The following is a 22,405-nucleotide window of genomic DNA, read 5'->3' as shown; positions in this document are numbered from 1 at the left end:
GGGCAGAGGGGCTATGCAAAGTAAATAGAAACTGCAGCTGTATACAGGCCACATAAGACAGCCGCCACCATCACTACCGAGCCGTCGGTGACGTTATCGCGCCGCCCCAGGGCGAGAGTCGAGTGTCTGCTATATACCCACCAAATATTAAATGACAAGTAGCGATCGGTATCTGAATGGGTTGCACCACTTACTCTGTTGATATGGAGAACGATGAGTCAGTATCAGAGTCTGAAATATGACAGAGTGAAAGAAAAAAAAAGACGAAAAGCTCTATAATTTTTTGCGCAGCCATAAATGCGCTGCTGTATGGCTGCACATAAAGTAGTGCGGGAAATAAGAAACTTAATAAAAATAATATAACCCTGCACGTGAATGGCTACACAGTAACTGCTCTGAGTTACGAGTCGTAAATAAATGGACGATAAGAACGCAAGCAGTGAACTTCAGTTTAAAGTGTGTTGTGCTGTGTTGGGTTTTGTAGCACACAAGCAACTGCAAAGCTATCATGCGTCAAACATAAGGCTAAATAGGTCTGTTATTTTAAGTCTGCACTGTTGTGACGGGAGAACTATATGGCGGTGGAGGCGAAGGAGCGGTTCCCTCCTCTTAAACATGAAATGCTTTTAGCTCCCATTTTAAGCCGGTTCAGGTGAACATCGTCCGGAAACCGCGGAGAACATGACGCCGAGCCTAAGGCGAACATTCCTAAACTTCGGTCTGTGTGGTATTCGGTGTGAATGGTATCACGGGGAACCGGCCGCGCCACGGACAGAAGCGCACCGTGCGGGTCTTTTTCCTGTTCGTTGCTTGATGTGGGGTTGACAATACGATTCTTCTTGGAGATCACTGCTCAGTGCTTGGGGGAAGGAGTTGCTGGGAAATGGGGGTACGGGTGTGGACAGTGGCGTAGCCAGAAATTTTTTTCGAGAGGGGGGGGGGACTCATGTTGCAGCGCAGCCTCCTCACAGAATTTGCGGAGGGATCAAACGCAACAATAATAACTGCATTGCCATTGACAATGCCATTGTGTATTAGATAACGCTACGCACTGTCTAGACAAGTGAAATATGTATATTTTTAAATGAAAGAATGTATTCGTATGTCTTAAAAATCGTGGCAGACATGACTACAAGACATAAAACTGAGCAGGGGACAAGACACAGAAGAGAAGCAAACCGGACGAGCTCGTCCGGTTTGCTTCTCTTCTGTGTCTTGTCCCCTGCTCAGTTTTATGTCTTGTAATCGTGTCATACCAACTATCCCCTTATCGTTCACTCGTGGCAGACATAACTGATACCAATGCTTCCATGTTTTTGCGTATTAAGTAAAGGAAATATCACACGAAGTCTAGAACTATATCGGTCCGGAAGCAGCAAAGCAGTGCATGCCGCTGATATGAAAAACGTGGAGGCATTGAAATTAGCAAGCAGAGGACAAACATTTTAATGCATCTTTGTCATTCAAGAATCTTTACATTTTTGTACGCATGCAACGGCCAGGGAAAAATCTCAATGACGCTGTCCTTCGTTCCAGTGTACTGCGCAGCAGCAGCTGTCACCGGTCATGTATTGTGAGTAATTGCACCGAAATTTTTAGTCGCAACAGCGAGCCATCGATAGGCCCTTGAAAATTTGTGCTAGGATGAGGCCCCTTGCGTTACATGACACTAGGTGCATGGGTATTGCCACGAGTTCGCAATGTTCGCGCCAAAATCTCTCTTCTAGTCTGAAAAAGACACTAGGTGACAAAATCCAGAATGACTTCCGGCGCCGGTGGTTGTTTTGGTCAGCGGTGCGTGACAGTTCGAAAACATTTCGGGGGGAGGGGGGGGGGGGGGGCTGAAGCTCCATAAGACCCCCCTGGCTACGCCCCTGGGTAAGGAGTATAGGTCGCACCAGCTCACAAAATAATAATAATAATTGGTTTTTGGAAGGAAATGGCGCAGTATCTGTCTCATATATCGTTGGACACCTGAACCGCGCCGTAAGGGAAGGGATAAAGGAGGGAGTGAAAGAGCTCACAAAACCGTCAAAAGCTTCGTAGTGTCGAAAGAAGAGGAGAAGGTGCCGAAGGGTTTGGAGCAAAGGTTCTCGAATGACGGCAAAGGTTCATCCGGTTACCGGCGGCAGAATTGGTGGTTTTTGAGGAAAGGAAATGGCACAGTAACAGTCTCACATCTCGGTGGGCACCTCAACCGCGCCGTAAGGGAAAAGAGGTAGATGACAGTGATAGAAGAGAGACAGCGCATACCCGCCGCGGTGGCTCAGTGGTTAGGGCGCTCGGCTATACTGATCCGGAGTTCCCGAGTTCGAACCCCACCGCGGCGGCTGCGTTTTTATGGAGGAAAAACGCTAAGGCGCCCGTGTGCTGTGCGATGTCAGTGCACGTGAAAGATCCCCAGGTGGTCGAAATTATTCCGGAGCCCTTCCCTACGGCACCTCTTTTCCTTTCCTTCACTCCCTCCTTTATCCCTTCCCTTACGGCGCGGTTCAGGTGTCCTGTGACAGATACTGCACCATTTCCTTTTCCCGAAAAACGAATTAAGAAAGCGCGTAGCATTGCGTGTGTTACGATAATTCCCTTCCACAACGCTAAAAAAAAAATGGTTTTGAGGAATGGAAAGCCGCATGCACTAACCCTCAGTGCACATCTCAAGTGCGTCATGAGGAGGAGGAGTCAGGAAGGGGTGAAAAAAGGAACTGAGAAACAGGCGCCGCAGTGGCGGGCTTCGGAATAATTTCGACTACCTACCTATATCGAAAAGCGGCCGCCGCAGCGCCGGCACAACGCGTGTGTCAGGCGCTCGGGAACGGTTCTCCCTGCCACAAGATGCTACCAGCATAACAGTGGAAAGTAGGGCTTCGGCTCCTTTACAACTAGGTGTCTAGAGATTCATTACTGCCTGTGGAAGCCGAGTGACGCACCGAATTCATGGGCTCTGCGGAAGATGCTTATGTCGACCGTCTGGCGTGCCAGGTCGTAGGCAGCGTAGCTATTCCAGTGCGGCTCCAGCTGGTCGCGCTCAGCGTCCTCGTCATCCGGGTCGTCTCGCCGAGGTTCCGGCGGTATGCAGACCACCTCGACCGACGGGAACCGCGCGCGTCGGGACAGCGACCGCACGCGGCGCCGAGGCGGCTCGCGACCCGGCGGCGACAAGTCGAACTGCAGTCGCCGGGCCACGTGGTGCGAACCGGCCCGCTTGGCTGGTGGCGAGAACCGCTCGACGGAGACACGCTGCCGCACGCTGTTGGGCCTCGGCGCCCGCTGGGTCCACGCTACTGCGCGACGAGGAATCATGAGCTCAGGACGACGCTAGGAAAGATAGCGTCGTCCTGAGCTTCCCAGTAGGTTTGCTTATAAGCAGATGAGAAACACGAGTAGTCAAGATGCACCGAGAATAAGAGAAAGCCCGACGACTGTGTTCTCTGTGGACATCACCTTGAGCATTGTCGAAGTTGGAGGGTGGCCTGGGTCCCATGTCGGAGAAGGCGCGGCACACAGGTTTTCAGCAAGGAAGGAGGCGTTATAGCGAGGCTGAACAAGGAAGGAAGGCTGAACAGTCGGGCCAATCGAACAAAAATGCGCTTCTTCTGTTTCCTCTTCTGCGCTACGTGACAGCAGAAGCCTATATATCAAGGAGCTGTCCAAACATTCTTGTGCGAGAAAATAATAATAATAATTGGTTTTTGGTGGAAAGGAAATGGCGCAGTATCTGTCTCATATATCGATGGACACCTGAACCGCGCCGTAAGGGAAGGGATAAAGGAGGGAGTGAAAGAATAAAGGAAGAAGAGGTGCCGTAGTGGAGGGCTCCGGAATAATTTCGACCACCTGGGGATCTTTAACGTGCACTGACATCGCACAGCACACGGGCGCCTTAGCATTTTGCCTCCATAAAAACGCAGCCGCCGCGGTCGGGTTCGAACCCGGGAACTCCGGATCAGTAGTCGAGCGCCCTAACCACTGAGCCATCGCGGCGGGTTGAGAAAACGCACTGATCCCATATTTTGGATGAAGACACTCCAAAAATGTTCGATTTAGGCGGAGTTGGAACTAATATGGCATGCAGTGTTTCTATTCCACGATATGCGAGTTACGAGAAGTGGACAGTTCCTGATTAATTTCGACAACCTTTGGCTATTTAACGCGCTCTCACACGTTAGTGTGCGTTGTACCAACGGTGCAAAGCCATCACGGCTGCATAGACCGACAACCCAACGACTCAACAGCCTATCCGGCATAAGGCATAGTCGAGCCCACTTATAACGGCTGCGCTTAACGAACACTCGCTTATTACGAACGAGGGCGGTGCCAGACATTAGTTGTCACTGTTGCTAAACCATCGTCGTCGTTCGGATGACGCGGTTGTTGCGACGCGCGTCCTTTCTTTTCAATCTTTCCTCTCGTATCTTCTCCACTGTCTGCACGTGGCAGCGATTGTGGCTCAGCTTGAGCCAGTGGGCAGGCCCGTGCACTTTCCTTTTCATTCTTCCTTCAGCCGCAACAACAATGCGAAAGCATTATCTGCGTGTCCCTGGATGCATTGACATCCGCCCACACGCGCGCGCGCGTATGACACCACTCGGAACGCTGTACTACGAAAGGTTGCATGAAAACTTTGTAGCGGGAGCTACACCGGGCTACCAGTCGAGCATTTCGTGGTACATGGGAGAGGAAAGTTGTGCGCATGCGCCGTTACTATGGCAACAGAAGAGGAGCAAAGTGCGGCGTACGCTTCACCATCGGCGCCGAGCGAGACTTCACGCGGATGAGCAGTTGTGCGCATACTTCGATACATGTAGATGATTATCTCAAATGGCCGTGCTCGGCTTGCTGTGTGCGTGCTACGTACGGCCGCTTGATGACATCACTCTACTTTTCTTGCCATCAATGGGATTTTCTGTACCATACCACACGCCCCAGGCTTTTCTCGTAATGGGACTAGTAATGTTTCCGCATTGATGATAATAATAATTGGTTTTTTGGGGAAAGGAAATGGCGCAGTATGTCTCATATATCGTTGGACACCTGAACTGCGCCGTAAGGGAAGGAATAAGAGAGGGAGTGAAAGAAGGAAGAATTAGGTGCCGTAGTGGAGGGCTCCGGAATAATTTCGACCACCTGGGGATCTTTAACGTGCACTGACATCGCCCAGCACACGGGCGCCTTAGCGTTTTTCCTCCATAAAAACGCATTGATGAGACATACGGAATGCCGACAAAACTTTTTACCAGATGCGGCCGTCAAAAACGCATGCGGTGATGCCTAGCGCTGGTGGAAAGTGCGGCAGTCTTCGCGTTATCGGCTTTCCGCGCACGAGCAGGAACGGCAGAGACCGGCGGCCGCTGTTTGTCGACGGAAATACAAGCCGCAGCGCTCTATAGGCTGCGTTCTCGTACGCTAAATGCACAGCACAAAGGCCCGAATTAAGTTTTTTTTTTTATTAGACGACTGTGCATGTCACTAGGCTTGTTTAGAAGGGGCATGGGGATGACAGTAGACTTGTTGGCTCGGCCATGACATCGCGAAAAAAATTAGCAAGGTGCTTTCGTGGTCAACAAAGTGCTGCCTCTTGACCAATCAGGTGCCGCGACGTCCCAGTTCGAATTTGTTCCCCGCCAAAGAATAAAGATGCCCCGAGGATGGAACTGACCACGGGAGTGCATCAAGAATTACTCCCGTGAGGCAGCTTTAGAGTCCCAGGATTGATGGAGGACGCTGTCGAATACCCATGTTATTGGACGCATGTGAATTTGTGGCAACGTGGCGTCGCTGTGCAGCTGGCCCGGCCTGATGTCGCCCGAGAAAGACTTGATTTGTGCGGATGATGCCAACATTGAAAACCCACCGACAAAAACACACGAAGTACAACGGGGAATCTGATGGCGATGAGGAGGAGGCAGACCTACCACCTGTTACCATGATCGCTTCCACTGAATCCCTTTAGCAGCTTATTGGTAGCAAGGGTACCACCGAGGAGCATTAGACAGCGCTAGAGAGCTTGGAAAGTGCCATATAGGGTCTCTGTTGAATGAGCAGCCACATATAAAGTTCTTGCACTGTCAGACTTTGTATTGGTTGTAAGGTGGCAAGTCCACATACTACTATGAACATCTGATACCATTAACTCAAAGTGCAGGATTATCAGGTTATATGTGGGCTTGACTACTTACATTTGCAGCTCCAATAAAATTTTGTGATGCACCTGACCACTAGCAGGTTGGTGATGCTTTAAGTGTGGTACTGCATGGTAGACTGTTCACGACTACTTACCAGTAAGCAACAACTGACAAGAAAATAGCACACACGCAAAAATCGAGGCTGAAGGTCAAGTTTATTATAAAAATTCGTATTTTTTTCACAGTATACCAAAAACACTGGCTTTAAACTGTTACCACAGAGAACTGCTAACTGAATGTTAATCTGTTAAGAAGTGCGTCATCATTGTTAGGAAGCTCACTTAAGTATTTTTCCTCTCTTCAATGTAAAAAATAATCAAAACAACAAAGGGCCACTTGAGGCAACTAAAAGAAAGATGCAAGTTTCGATTTGCACACAACAGTAAATAAATAGCATTGCATCCTCCAACCAACATAAGAAAAAGCTCTCAATACACCAACACAGGCTTCACAAACGCCTTAATCATGGCGCAAAGCAACTTTCTAGGCAAAATCATTATTGCCATGAAAAAAAAAAAATAGTAGAAAAGGACACCTGAAACAGCAGACAGCACTACAACAGCAGGGCGGCAGTTTTCATCGCACATGCTTTTATATAGGATGCTTCTGCAAACTAGTTTTTCACAAGTAGGGTGGGGCGGCGACATGCACAACCCCAGGAATCAATGTGAAAAAAAGGCCTCCTGACCAAGATGGCCACGCCCTGCAGATGACACTTAGTCCAGTACCTGGCTTCGCTCTCTGTACATTTGACACTGCACTGAACAGTAAGACAACTAAACTTACATATCTAAAGAAAAAAATGTGTAGGAGGTGGCGGCCAAAGTTCTTGATAAAAAAGAATAAAGCAGAGCGCAACGACGCACATCCATTCAAATACTGCAGTACTTGGCTAACACAACAAGGCTTTGGCAGCGGCAGCTGCCACTGACTTCTCGCCTGGAGAAGCACGCGCTGCCTAGGGTTCCCATTTCTTTCACGGAAGTTCTTTCTTTCCCTTAAAGGCGTGAGGACAAAAATGAAAAAGACTGTGGTGGCAAGCCACACGTTTCGCTTTAAAGCAAGAGACACCTATGCGGCGGGCATCGAGAGTCGCTGCTGCTAAAGTGAGTGCCACCCGCTCCCTACTAAGCCCACCCACCTCCCCAGCCCCACCGCTCCCAATTCCCCCCCTTTGGGCAGTTGTTACTCCTATGGACTCCGCAGACAGCTTGGTCAGCCAGACTTCCACAACGAGCAACACCAAAGCAGGGAAGGGTGCGTGCGCACAGTGGTGTCTCTCCTCTCCCCCTCCGCGAGTTGTTGGCCCCTGGCTGCCCCCCGTGTGGCTGGTGGGCAGTGGCCCTCCCATCCTTGGCTGGAATCCCCTCCCCCCAAGGGTCCATCAGTGTGTGTCGGCAGCTCCCGTTTTGTCCTCCTCTTCTCGCACAGCTGGCTGCTGCAGGTCCTTGCAAAAAAAATTTCTCTCGCCCTCCATTTTGTGCTGCTTCTTTGCTCCCTGGGAATTGGCCACTGTCTATAGGAGGGCACACCTTCGCTTGGGCTTAGGCTCAGGAGGCTCTAGGGCTGCCAAGATGGCTTCATCAAAGACGTTCTTCAGTCCTTTCTGGAAGCAGAAATGAGGGACAACAAAGAACTGCCTAAGCATTTGTGTAGACCAAACAGCTTATAACAAGTGCAGCCAAATAAGGCTGCCTTAGCCATTCTGGCCAGCAGAACGGTTTCACAATCTGGGTAGATGCAAGAGACAACAGGCACTACACAAAATATGCCACAGTGCACTGCATTTCCTGCAGTGTGCTCAGTGATGCAACCGGTAAAATGCAATTTGGAGCACTTTGGAGCAGAACAACATTGATTTAGGAACAGCCTTGAGCGCCAATATTTCCAACCTGGACCGAGAACATTGGTTTAGAAGTGCTCTGGAGCATGTAGCTTTTAGTTTCCAACTCACTTAGATTGGCAAGCAATTAGGTTTGTCATTATCAGCCCATAGTCTCACCTGACATGTCTTCAATTCTGTTTTATGCAGTGTAATTGAACAGGATTCACCTTTGTGAAAGGTCAACATTTCAGTTGAAGAGCACATACTTTGCAGATACTTGCGGGCACAATAGCTGAAATGGGCTGATGTGTGGCTTTCCACTTTTGTTTATAAAGCTTAGAAAAGACTACTAAACCACCTACACATTAAAACCTCTCCGGTTATGCAGTTATGTCAGCCAATTTTACCGTATTTTCTTGCACACTTGTGCTTGCCTCAGTCGGAAGCAATTAAATGCAGTAGCCTCCATATTCTTGTGAACCAGACCAGTCTTGATCAGTCCCTGTGCGCGCTGAAGCATCGTCTTTGATAATTTTGCCTGGAGTACACACAGAGCCTATACTAACCGTGCATGATGTAGAGAGCTTAAATTTTTGTTTCTACAACAAATTGCAGAATGGGAAGTCCGAGTTGAGACTCGTTTTCGTGAGTCCATTTCCTGCAAACTTCAAGACATAAGGAACAAACATCAGATGACAGTCATGTTCGTTATAACAGGGCTTCAACAGACCTTAACATTTTAAATGGTGGCAACAACTAAAGTTATGCCTGCCTGGATAGCTAGAGCATGGCAATGGCAAATTCGATAGCAGCCAGATTTGCAGCAACTCAGCACATTTCCTATTTTTATCACAACGGCACAGCTTATCCGGTTTGTCACGAGCAGTTTGGTGCAAGGGTGGCATCATTGTGTGTTTTATCACAATAGCTGTAATGGCACACAAAAAGAAAATGACCCCAAGGCTTGCTGGCAAAGATTTTGTTAATTTACTTATTTAAAATACCTGCAGCGCCTGAAGGCATTATTGCAGGGGGGAAATACATGGTGTTTGCGAGAGGCTGTTGTGTGCGAAAGAAAAAAAAAAAGGACGAGAAAAGAACTGAATGGCACCACAATAACAAACAAGAAAAAAATTGAAAGGAACGAACGAGCAAATTAAACGAAGGCACCGCATGACAACAGCATGTCACTACTGGCCAATGCACTATATGCTACATACAGGCTGCCCTTTTCTTCCCTTCCCTACTACTGATTGCACTTTTTCAGCTTCTCCATTATCAGCGGCCCATGCCACCTTCTTTCTACATTAATAGAACAGCTTTACCCCACCCCATGTGCACCGCACGCTTTGCCTCAGTGCCCCAAGGCTGCCCAAAAGTTGGTTTCTCTGCGCAGCTAAAGAGCCATGTGGTTAAGCGATCTCGAAAAGCGCTCTTTTATCGCCTTCGGTATCAGCTGCCTATGAACGTCGGCCTCATAATCATGCCGTTATGCCTACAGCTCTGAGATGTCCCAGACTGCGCATGTGCCGCGATGTCGTCGTTCTGCAGGAAGTATGTCACCATGGCTAGGCGCTCTTTACTAAAACCGCTCCTTTATTAAGGGGGGAAGCTGGTCTTGAAAAACTGTTTTTAATATTGCAGCTACATAAACTATATTTTCAGAGAACTCGTGTTTTTGCATGCCGATTCCAAATACGCCATTTAATTTCATGTAAACCCGGTGCTCGTGCACTTGCGACGAGGATTCCAGAAGAACGAATGATATGTGGCGGAGTAACATAGTTTTGCGGGAGCACTACTTCTGAAGCATCTGCAGCGTTGACCGCTATGTATACAACGGAGCATAGGAAATAACAGAACTTTTGAAACAACAATTGAAAACAATTTATTGATGAACGGACTTTGTCAGAATGTACTGACGAAGGCCGTTCCATGCCAGACATGTCAATAAATCATTTTAATTGTTGCAAACGTTGGTCTTGCAAGTTTCATCCAGAGTTCACAACAATGAGGACAGTAGCACTCGTGCAGTTTTTTTAAGGTTAGACTAACTTAACAGCAAAGAAAAAAAATTGAGCCTTCATATGAAGTCTAAATCAGGGGTTTCTCTTGGCTGCCATATTCTAATGAAATTCATACTGTAGGTCTTTTTTCTCACTCCCAAATGCTTCCACCGGTCATGTGACATTTCTTTGTGGCACAAATAGATTTTGCTGTTTCCGTGGCCTCAATTCAAGGGCAACACTACATATTCAACGTCACAAACGTTGCCCGCATATTAATACCTGTTCCCCGCTTCAGCAACAAAATTTTTAGGCTTGCATTGTCTTGGGAATTTTATGAAAGGACTCGGCATTTTCAGTCACTACTTCAGCTATTCAACGCATGGATAAGTATTTTTCCAGTAATGTTTGTGTAATCTCTACGTAAAACAAACCATCATCCCCGGCCACAGACAGAGTTTGTTTGCTGTTCTCAGTTTTTCACAATGGCTCCGCTTGGTATTTTGAAAAATGGTTTGGTGTGGCAGAGAGAGGGGGTGAGTGATGCGACTATCAACTCAAAATGTTTGAAACCCCCCGCCCTCAAGTTGCCCTTTAATAAGGTCTACTAACTCCAGTCTTTCAAATCAAATGTAAGCCCAGAAGGCTTAGAGATACTGCCACACAAACGCTTCATGCTTCATTTTGAGGGCCTGTCTAATACACAGTTATCAATTACTTTTATCATAGCACCATATTTTATTAAGATGCCAGCCCTCATAACAATATTGGCCAGGCACATCACTCCACTAGGGTCTCATCACCTGGCAGTACCCAGTTAACATTTATTCAGATTTTCTTGCAGTCTTTCACAAGGCGAACAACCCACGGCCTGTGCAAACGACTTGGTCAACTTCCTGCGACAGCTGCAGGCAACACACAAGGCTTCTTGCTACCAGAGCACCTAAACTTGTCACATGAAGTATAAACATTAGAAATGGTGAATTATCAATAATTCTGGAGCGGTACCCTACCAGCTGTCACAGGCACTCAAGGAACACAACCATGAGCGTCTGCCCCATTTCCAGAATTCCCATTTCAAGCTTGTACTTCCACGCTCCCATTGCCACTTTTTCAATACTTCACTGCCAGCAACAACCAGCCACCCAGCCATTGCACGCACCGCCTCAGAAACCTGCACAAGACTAAGAACAACATGTGGGGAATCCGTACCTGTGTGAGGGCTGAGCACTCGACGTACTTGACAGCCTTGAGCTCCTTGGCAAGTTTCTCGCCCTGTTCGTTGGAGATGGGCTTCTGCTTGTTCTTGGCAAGCTTCTCAAGGGTGGCTGCATCATCCCGAAGGTCAATCTGTGTGCCCACCAACAGGAACGGCGTCTTCTGGCAGTGATGTGTGATCTCTGGCACCCACTGTGCACACAGGAGGGACAGGCATAATGCAGAAGCCGCACACAAGGGTTACCCCTACTTCATTCTCTGCATTAACCAACACTGCCAACAGCCTTGCCAGCTATTAACACTGCTGCTATGATCCAATCACAACCAAATACAGCAAAGTTCCGCCTCCGTCAACGATTTTACTTTCCCATCGGCAACCTGGCCAACATGAACATGTTTCAATTTACACATTGCATCACCAACACTGCTGGTGTAACACTGCTCTTGAGTGATATTTAAAAACAAAAGAGTTAATTTACATTTGCGGTCATCATACACAGCCAGGAAGTGAATGCACGATTTGCCCCGTGTAACGAGCCGGCTTGGCAAGGCAGGCTCAGGATACCTAGAGCTGAATTTGCAACTTTGGGCCTGGCCCTTGAAACTTCCAACATGCCACGTAAGCTGGGTGGAGAGGGAAAGCTTTAAAAACAAGAAGCGGCAGCACCAGTGGTAAACTTTCGTGGAGTCCATTTCACACAAAGCACTCTTGCCACTAGAGGCAAGCAAAGCCAACTCCCCATGTTGTTAAGTGTGCAGCAAGCTTAAAAAGGAATTGCTAAAAGGTGCTGTAGATTTGTCTAACACAATCAGCTTCAAGCGTTTAACCATTAACAGACGACAAAATTCTGCGCAGCACTGCTCAATGGTGTGGACTTTCTTACATCCTGCCTTGCACATTCCCAAGTTCTCAGTGATATGCCTGTAAGATCATTTTGTGCATCAAGTGTCCCATAGAAGTAATAGCACCCATCATCAAGGATCCAGATTGCGGCACGCAGAATTAGCAGTGCTGTTCCACACCAATACTGCAGTAAAGTGCCGCAATTCTGACATGCCAACCAGGAAACGTGACTTGGTGGCAGCAACATGACAGATATCCTAGACCCTAATGCAGCAACACAGTGGCACAGGAGACAAAGGATTAATGCACCAACAATATGACCACCACTGATGAGTGAAGGTAGATTGGTTTGGTTTATAGGGATTTAACGTCCCAAAGCAACTCAGGCTATGAGAGACGCCATACTGAAGGGCTCCGGAAATTTCGACCACTTGGGGTCCTTTAAAGTGCACTGACATCGCACAGCACACGGGCCTCTAGAATTTCGCCTCCATCGAAATTCGACCGCCGCGGAAGGGATCGAACCTACCTCTTTCGGGCCGGCAGCCGAGCGCCATAACCACTGAGCCACCGCGGCGGCTAATACCCCTGTCACAAGGGCATTTCAAAGGCCCTCGAACCGATAGCCTATCGACTCAAAGGCGATCGAGCACTGCTACATGGGCAGTTTCAATGGCCATCGAGTCAATAGTCTATCGAGTCAACGGAGCACCACGGAACTCCATCGAGATTTCGAGGGCATTCGAGCGCTGCCCAAGGTTGCTAGCGTTGCTTCGAGCGGCGCCAAGTGCACTTTTGTACGCGACCCATTCACGGTACAAAAGCATGAACAAACATTCTCCTAAACTTTAATGCGAGCAGTGTGTACAATAATTTTAAAATTGTATCAGGCTGGTTTTAAGCGCATTAAGCATATTAATTTTACTTTGCGGTCTTTGCGTTGCTTGCGTACTTAACGTTGACATCATGGCGGCGCCCTGTCCGCCCGCTTCATAGCGATAACAGCTTCGTCGCTAATCCCTCAAAGCAATATCGTGTTCTAAGCTGTTGTATTCGCCTTCGATTTGCCCATCCTTACCCTCGCATAAAGTTTCAAGAGACAAATAGCTCGTTTTTCAGATATCAAGGCGATTTTCGAGGTCTTAAGCCTGACGAAGCAGCGCTCCGACGCAGTTGGACTGGCTTGGTTTTGGCTCGTCTTGTATTAGAGTGGCTACAGCAGTGTCTGCATCTGTCCGTCGGGTACGTGCTATTAAAAGGGTTTTAAACGACATGCGTGCATGCATGTATTTCAGCACTTAGTATACATTTATCAAATATTTTTCTTATTTTTGCAAAATCCAAAGTAGCGATTGTGGCGCCACACAAGCTTGGCGTAAGACACGAGAACCATTTCAATGTCCATTGAGATTTGCCGTGTAGCAGCGACACAACTCCTTCAAGTTCGATGGCGATTGAGAATTTCGAAGACCCTCGACTCGATGGCCATTGAAACTGGCCATGTGACAGGGGTATAAGAGTGAAGGTAGACTACAAGTGAAAACTCCCAGGTCCGAGTATAATGCCAAGCGTCATCAGGAAAGCCACTGGACTGATCCACTGAACTGCAATACAAAGTTCAACTAGACAAGCAAGAGCAAAAGCAAAGCAGCAAGAAGAAGAAGATAAAAAAGAGACCATCTTTAAAGGGTCCCTGAGGACAGATAGAAGCTGGCCTTTACTGACAGGATACCATATTCCAATCATGATAAGACCACTCTCAGGGAAAACGGAGCCCTTATAAGCTAGAAAATAAAAATAAAAAATATAGGTGTCCTTGTCGTGGCCGATTTTGCAAGTGCATGCATGGTTAGAGCACAGATCTCAGAGGCTATGCTGCACTACGTTCACTTCAAAACGGTGGCCACCCGTCCTTTTAGGCAAGGAAGAGTTTGAATCTACTGGAAAAATGTCCATGTCAAACGTCAAAGCAAAACAAATAAAACGCAGAACACATTTCTTAAAAATGTCATTTTTTTCCGAAAATAGTAAATGAGTGGAACGAGTTGTTTTAAGAAGTTGCGTCCATACTGATCCACGAATCTTTTGCCTCATTACTGCGATTATTTTGTTTGATGATTTCAAATTATGCTGCCTTGTATTTTCTGCATTTTGTTTACCTGCAACTTTGTTGTACTGCTTATGTAACAATTTTTCAACCCCCCCCCCCCCCCCCCCCCAAAAACCCCCACTGTGCTGCCAAACAAAAATGTTGCTGTGGGCACAGCGACAAATAAATAAATAAATAAATGAAAATTTTACTTGCAACACTAACTGGATAGAATTGTCCTTAGTGTCCTTTTAAATGCATTACACAATGGGCACACCACTTCAAAGTTTCGTATTGTCCACTTTTTCGACATCAGTACTGTTTCCTATCATAGTATGTATGTGCACAGGGTTATCTTCCGTTTCATCACCACAAAACAGTGGGATGTTATCCAAAACCTTCATGCAGCGCAATGGGTTCATTTTTGAAGAATCGTCACCGAGTAGGCGGAACTAGCCCGCACACTCCGAAGCACTTGTGATAATGCACGAGGGTTATCTGTTGCGTCCACTCAAAGCAACTCCTAAAATGCTTCTCTCAGCTAAACTGCTGGCTTGTTGACACCCAAATTTTGCACAGAGGTGGCCATTAAAGAGAGATTTGTTTTTTTTTTCTCCTATACTACACTTAAATGCTTGCCCGATTTTTGATTAGGTCAGAACTCATCAAAAAGACTATGTGGCTATGGCCTTTTCTTCTTTGAAGTAACCCTAAAGTAGGGGCTGGACTTTTCGGTTTCTATTCTTTTTAAATCTGCGGCCCTTATATGAATGAAATACTGACTTTCTCTGCGGTTTAATGTAGCAATTTTGTGTGGTCAAAACTCTCTTCTATGTCAGTGTTTTTGTTATCCTGAACAAGTTATATGCCAGTAATTAACATGCATACAGTAGTACTTGGGGCTGTGCTTGCAGATGAAATTGCTATCGTCATTAAAAGAGTAACTGATACAGTCTTGATACAACTTAAGTCCGCAGTGAAGCTCCGCCCACATTCACGACTGCCGACAGAATTCCTCCAGGACAAAAAGTAGTGCGTTGCTGAAACTTTTCTTGTTACCCAAACAAGCCAATTGCAAGAAAAAATCAATATGCTCTATAATTTTGATACCTGGCACAAGTTGTGTAAAATAATGTCAAACATGCAAAATAATGTCAAACATTAAAAAGCTGATTTTGTTAACTGTTATGATTGGCTAGCGGAGTTAATACAGGACGCCACGGAATGTGGCCCAGTGTTACCTACATTTTTTTTTTTACTACAGACAGTAGCTTCTGGGTTCCTTGTTTTTTCAGTTTTTCTTGCTGTGGGTTTGATTTTTGAGATTGCCAAAATGGACCCTTCAAATACTGAGAATGACAACAAATGGCAGCAGTACACAACCGTTCACATCATTCACTTCCTCTCAAAAGTTGAAATTTAGCATTACATTTTTTTTAAGTGAAAAAAGTGGTGATCCCTGTAATTAACTACAAAAGCAAGGCGATAATAAAGGGAGGGCGAGAACAAGAACGTGGAGGAAGGCTTATGCTAATTACAACTTTTGTCCGTAAAGTTTCGAGACTGATTTATTTTCTCCTCTAGAAATGATTCCCCAAAACAAATGTTGGTACGTATGTGTAGCGCGATCTTTTCAGGCTAACCTGAGCTATTCACGTTAATTGCCGTGGCAGCCGCTAGATGGCTCAACATGTAGAAAAATATGTTGTCACTAGTCTGCACATTCTACTGTGAATGAATGTGGAGAGATGGGTGTCCACCTCGAACAGTGTGTAAACATAAAATTCTGTGTGAAGCTTGGCAAGTCAGCCGCACGGACGTATGATCTCCTTCGTGACACTTAAGGCAACGAGACATCATCGCGGGCGCGAGATTTTAAGTGGCACAAGAGGTTCGTTTCGGGGAGAACGTTGGTGGAAGACGACAAAAGGCAGAGGCACCCTTAAACCTCACGGAATGAAAACAATGCGGCTCAGATCAGAGAAACCATACAGCAAGACCGCACCATTACAGTCTGCGTGCTATCAGATGCTTTCCAATTTCCAATTTCTTTTGAAGCCACACTTTCAAGCCATTTTTTTTTAAAGTGGAACTTCCAATTTTTTTTTAAGCCACTCTGCAAACAAGTTGCAAATACATGCCCAGTGGCACACTCGTCGGTCAAAATGTTACACAGCGTCTAGTCCTTTGTGCTTTGCGCACGAGCATGTAGCTTACAAAGCACTGCACCTTGCTGGTCTTACCGGGAACACACAGCGGCCGCTGGTCACCGTCTTCAAGGCTCGGACATTGAACAACGGTAACTGGAAGCTTACTGCGCTTTACATCAGCTTCTTTCCAGGCATGCGTTTTCGACAGCCGCATCTGGCAACAAGCTTCGTCGGCTTTCCATACAGCCCGTAACTTCCTTTTTTGCTCTGCTTTTTGGGCGGTAGCGTTCTTTCCTTAGAAAAGGGGAGGTGGTGTCACGGGGGCTTGGAGGTGCTTGTTGCTCTCCATTCCCAAGAGAAACTGAGGTTTTCTACTCTAGGGTCGAGTTTACAGTAGCTCCTTGTTAGCTGTAACCGAGTTGTGCGGCCTTAATTGTTCGTTGTATCTGAGATGCAATGCTATTGCCCTAATACATATTTTGATGGTAGATCCGCCTTAGTTCGCAACAAGCGAGCGTTCGTTATAACTGTGGCTGTTATAAGTGGGCTTTGCTGTACTCCTTTAGCTACTGCAAGAGAAAGTTTTTTTCTTCCCTGTCCAGACCTTTGTTCACCACTTTGAACCTATGCACCCTGCATGGCATGGACTACACAACGCCATTTTCTTATAGAGACTGTCCTTGTTGACAGTATTACTTGGGTTGACTGCGCCTACACTACACGCTTTCAGCACTTCTATACTGCAAATCCAAGATGTTTTTGCCCCATGTTGCACATCGAGTATGTTCAAAGAGTCTCCCTAGCTTAAGGTGTCTACTATTGAGATTTTTATGCAATACAGCTTCATGCTACTTAAGCTGGCCTTTTTATTGTTAATTTGCGCCGCCTCCTTTCTATATAAACCTGGATGGTGGCAAATGCCCACTTATGTATTTGCACATACCTATTCAGACAGGTACACCGTACTGATTTGCACTTTACACAGGTACTCTCTTATGAATCATGGTGCACCACTCTTCAAGCAGAATTGTTTGCAGGGCACCTAAAACGTAAAATAAATTTTCTTGTCTGCAGTGAAATGGCGCAGTATGGTAGGACGTGTGCATTCGTGGGGTGTGGGACAGCTATTGGCAACATAACAGGCTAATCTATAACTGAAGTAGTACAGTGCACATGGTGAAGCTGTAAAAAGCATAACAGGTATGTAAAATTCTCTTTTTTGTTTAGTTTAAGCCTCGAGCCATGCATGTGCAGAATCAATTCAACGTTTATTAAATCCTCAGTGTTGCCCTTTTCGCCTGCGTTCCCTGCTTTCTCCTTGCACTTGATATTTGGAGCAAGGACTAATACCCCTGTCACACGGGACGTTGAATGTCATTCGCAGCGAATGACATTACGTTTGAATGGCGTTTTTTTCGCTGCTACACGGGCACAGTCAATGACATTCACAGCTAACGACATTCGCCCATTGAATGAGTTTCCCGAACTCATGCACGCGCGACCTGTGTAATCTCGACGACAGCGGCTTGGCGAAAAATTACAAAACTGATTAGTGAGGACAAAACGTATTCAAAGAAAACTTTATTTTAATTGCTGCAATGAACTTTTGAATCATTTTTTGATGTAAAATAAGGTATTTGAAGCGATTTGCGCAACTACACTCTTGTTCCCAGTCGCCGCCAGTTACTGTAGAGACGGCCGCGTTTGTTTACAAACCGTCCTCCATCTTGCCTGAGTAGCGTGGTTGTCACTCCATTTGCCTTCAGTGCTCGCAATGGAAAACAACTCTGCAGCTTCGCCAGCCCAGCAGAAGGCGTGTGAACAAGCAATGTTCGCTTGCACTGTTGCTCATTAGCGACTGTCAAGAATGCGGCACCAATTTCGCAGCCCTCCGCGGGAGGAAGTGCGGGCGGCATGTACGGGAGGGATCGTGAGCGGCTTTGAGCCTGTCTTGCTTTGGATATTTCAGTGGATTGCTTGTTGACTATTGCTGCCGCAAGGCGTTGCAAAAATTTTTTAAAGAGTCTATTAATGTGTAACATTGTGATACTAGCAATAAACATAAAATATGTGTATGAAAAACACGATTTGTAACGTTCTGCTGTCATAGCAGTTAGCCGATGGACATCGCCATCATTTGCAAATGCCGTTTTGTGTACCCGTGTAGAACGGGAACGCCAGCAGGCAATGACATTCGTTGTGAATGTCATTCGCTGCGAATGACATTCAACGTCCCGTGTGACAGGGGTATAAGATTTACATCAGCACTGCTCCAAGGGCAGCCTGCCCCCCCAAAAGCTTCCCAAGCACATAAGGAAGGGGTTGAAAGGGTTAGTTTCACATTGGTCCTTTTTAGGACCAGCCTTTGCCAGTGCATTTCCAATATAAGGCCAATTACATGTGCTGCTTGGGTTGCCATGCAGAGTAAGAGACGTCGCAGATGAGTGCCCTGGCAAGTTGTACCAGTAGTCCGCACACTCTTCACTTCTTTTCCATCTCTCGAAAGTTTTCTTCCTACATACCTTTTGTGCTGCCGAATAAACGAAGTGTTAATTGCTAGCTACCTGTGACGTCCATGTGTTAGCAGGTTCTGGCTGTCCAGATGATTTTTTAAAGAACAAGGGCATCTGTGGCCAAAGAGCACCACAGCACAAGACACTTTCGACTACAAGGTGCGGTCACAGAACAATCAGCCTTTTTCACAAGATGCGGTGCCTTCTCGGCAGTGACAAAAACAAACACACGTGGGAGATGCAGGTGCGATTTGGTTCCACGAGGAGCCAGCTGCACGTGCAAAGTGGCAAGTATGCACTTGATAGCTGGCGCCTGTCACTAACATGAACTGCACATGTGCAGTAGGAACTGGCAGTTTTGTTTTATACCAGAGGAGATAGAGAAGTGGTGCTCATGCCAGAGTGGCCATGCATCACGCATGGCCATGTGTCACACACGAGTGGCCATGTGAATAAGGCGGATTTCCCAAGCATTTCTGCCCAATGAAGCCGAGCACAAGGCCAGGGGAAAGCTTGTACCCGCTGTATCACCGGTGGGTACACAGCAGCATTGGGAATGAATTCTACAAAGCTGGCCTGGATGCAGCAAGTGTTAAACAGGCAAAAGTGCTGCTCACCTTTTCTCTGACATTTTCAAACGAGGACGGAGAGACGACAGAGAAACAAACAAGGAAAACATCTGTCTGGGGATAGCTGAGAGGCCGCAGCCGGTCATAATCTTCCTGGCCAGCTGTGTCAAAAAGTCCTAGGGTGTAGGGCTCGCCACCAATCATTACTGTCACAGCATAATTGTCGAACACCTGGAAAAGGGAGGAAGTGGCACACAAGTCAACACGACGACTTACACAAGTTCTGTCATGGTTTGGGATGTTTGACGTTCACTAACTTTAAAATAACATTTTCTACTCCACAACACTGCATAAGGAACAGTAACATGGAATGCACCAACATGAACAACTTGTCTAACAACACAATCAAGAAGTGAACAAGGGAAGGAAACCTCAGGGTGCTTGCCAACATTTCGACAAGTGGACTTGTCTTCGTCTGGGCAAAGCGTTCATCATTGGCGGGGTTTATATAGGGTGATCCCTCCTAGGAGGAAGGCCTGGTGAGGGAGTGCAGGGTGTGAAGTGGGAATGGCATTAGGATGGCATGATGGCTGCTAAAGTGGCTAATCAACTTTAGCAGCCGGGCCTTCCTCCTCAGAGAGATGACCTTATTTAAACCCCGCCAATGATGAACGCGTTGCCCCGACGAAGACAAGCCCACTTGTTAAAACGTTGGCAAGCACCACGAGGTTTTGCCTCCGTTGTTCACTTTATGATTATGAATAACTATATGGCCAACCTCTCTCAAGGTCAGCCATCATGACAACATGTGTACAAAGATATGGCAGGCCCACAAAATTTATTCACAATCATAATATGTGGCTAAGACGGCAGTGGACAATCTGTAGAAGGATGCTGCTGTGAAGACCAATTGTTCAACGGCTAAGGAAACTTACTAAAATTACTTGGTTTGGAAAAGCTTGAAAATAAAAATTCCCATGGTGCATTCAAAAATTACATTTTCGTCAATGCCAGCAACACATATATTATTCTAAAGCAACTATATGAAGGCTGACAGGGCTCCCCAAAAAGTAATAAGCACAAGGAAATGGTACAGCTAAAATTTATTTCAAGTATACGAAAGCAATTTCCTCAAAACTTAAATTAAAAATGCCACATAAAAAAAAACAGTTATGACCTATATGGTTTCCTTTTTCTGTCCCGCAAGACAAGAGAAAAGATTTTCAGAGAACGTTACCACAAGTATGATCAGACGTGCAATTGCAGTCATCATTCAGACAGCTTTCGCTACATACTGAATGTGAGTGTGCAGTCTGGTGAAGCTGAAATTAAGGTTCTCTTGTAATAAATTCCATCCAGTTCCCCATAGCTCAACCAGACAGACTCAGTAAGTATCACATGAATTTTCCCCTCTGACCACATCATTAACCTAACAGTGATGGCAGCACATTTATCCAGAACTTTCTCTATACAGCTCAAAGCTTTTTCACACCGGAGATTCATTTGTAGCAAGATCATGATGTGCATAAGCATCAAATACCTGTAACTGTAAATGATAGCATAAGCATCAAATGATAGCCGATTCGCTTACACAAAGGCAATTCTTCCCTATTTGACATATCAGTAAATGGAAGAGTGACTCATGCAGCAAAAAAGTGATATGAAACTCACCGTGGGGACGTATTCTGATGGAAACTTGTTTGTTGTGTACGAAATCAGCAAACATGTTTTACCAACAGCACCGTCGCCAACCACAACACACTTGATGGTTTGCATTTTCACGCCACTGTCCCTGAAACACAGAAAGGGAAATTTAGAATCCGTGCCGGAACACAGGCGAGAAAGATGACAGTTACTGTCGGAGCACAAATGTGACACTTGCCTGGAAAGCTGCTCCTTTCCAAGGTGGAGGGGGGGCCTAGCCTTCAACTCGCAGTCGCTGCAAACAAGCGTGAGCGAAATTTGAAATGAACAGTTCTAGTACACGACAGTTTCCATCTGGGAGTCTTAGAGCCGAGTGCAATCAACGGCCGAAAAGGAACAAGCGCTCAGACGTGAACGGAAGGAGGAAACGACGAAGGAATGCCGGCACACCTCCGCACACTAGAGGACGCGAAAACTCCCGAGTGGGCGACGCGACTTTCACGCTCTCAAAGTAAACGACATGTCCGAGAAAACGGCAGCCTCAAATATTCCTACCTCTTCCCGCTACGCAATGTGTACAACGCGGAGTCAGCAACCAAAAAGAAGTTAGTAAGCACCGTCCGCTTAACGTGCAGATTGCATTCGGCTACTCAAAAGGCAGCACTCGTACCGAGCGAGATCTCGGCCCCAAGCAAAACGATTGCACAACGACCGAACGCCGCTGGCAAACGCTCCTGTTGTCAAGCTGGGATTCGACGTCGGGTCCGTGCACGATTAAGCCCGTGTGGTTTGCAAGGACGGGCGCTCTTCGGCAAACTAGCAAGTATGTTAGGCCTAGTGCAACGACACTCGTGAAGCGCAGTTCTACGGCGCACCGCCATCTTGATAGCTTTGTCAAAAACGGCAAAGGAAACTTGACAGCGCTTCGCGGCAATCTATCGCAGCGAATACCGCCTGTTTCCGCGCTGCCTTAACCGAATCTACGAAGCAAATGCGTGAAGAGACCCACCTTTGGGAGAGATCAGCGATTTATTTCTCACCCGGCCTCCACAAACTCGCCTTACTGGGCGTAACTAGTGGAGTGGCGTCACATCCGCTTCCGCTGTTAATGAGAACGGGAGCGGCGATGAGTGCTTCTGCGAAAAACGAGTTCCACCGTCGGCGCCGCTTATTGCAGTTGCTCACGTATGCTTCGTAAGTACGCATCAAAATAGGCAACGGTTAAAACAAAGCGTGCTTCGCTTTTATAAACACGAATTTGGGACCTATTTGAATTTGGTGTTTTCTTCTTTCGGCTGCCACTGCGATATGACGCGCGGGAAATTCTCGATTTGTCTCGCCGGTTTTTTACGTATAAAGAAATAT

The 22,405-nt window shown here is 46.7% G+C and overlaps 1 protein-coding gene across 2 annotated transcripts; it reads right to left on the bottom strand.

Moving 5' to 3' along the window:
- Positions 1-6,318: 6,318 nt before the first annotated feature.
- Positions 6,319-22,185, bottom strand: Cdc42 (Cell division cycle 42). Of its 2 annotated transcripts, none has more exons than XM_077653308.1 (6): positions 22,050-22,185; positions 21,279-21,335; positions 21,068-21,188; positions 19,445-19,627; positions 11,226-11,423; positions 6,319-7,788 (listed from the first exon to the last, which is right to left on the bottom strand). In XM_077653308.1, the coding sequence occupies exons 3-6, from the start codon at positions 21,170-21,172 to the stop codon at positions 7,699-7,701; spliced, it is 576 nt and encodes a 191-aa protein (XP_077509434.1). In that variant the 5' UTR covers positions 21,173-21,188; positions 21,279-21,335; positions 22,050-22,185; the 3' UTR covers positions 6,319-7,698. The 2 variants fall into 2 exon arrangements, with proteins under 2 accessions (XP_077509434.1, XP_077509435.1); XM_077653309.1 differs by lacking the exon at positions 22,050-22,185 and adding an exon at positions 21,711-21,911.
- Positions 22,186-22,405: the final 220 nt, after the last annotated feature.

Source organism: Amblyomma americanum, chromosome 2 (assembly GCF_052857255.1).
Source record: "Amblyomma americanum isolate KBUSLIRL-KWMA chromosome 2, ASM5285725v1, whole genome shotgun sequence".
NCBI lineage: Eukaryota > Metazoa > Arthropoda > Arachnida > Ixodida > Ixodidae > Amblyomma > Amblyomma americanum.
Note: the sequence above shows the minus strand (reverse complement) of the source record. Positions and strands in the feature narration are given on the sequence as shown.

Bases quoted from the DNA above. Each gene is read 5' to 3' on its own strand.
- Cdc42 (XM_077653308.1), bottom strand. From the start codon at position 21,172: ATGCAAACCATCAAGTGTGTTGTGGTTGGCGACGGTGCTGTTGGTAAA. The intron at 19,628-21,067 runs GTGAGTTTCATA...TCCCTTTTCCAG, and splicing joins CATCAGAATACGTCCCCACG to GTGTTCGACAATTATGCTGT. The intron at 7,789-11,225 runs GTACGGATTCCC...TTCTGCTTCCAG, and splicing joins AGTGCTCAGCCCTCACACAG to AAAGGACTGAAGAACGTCTT.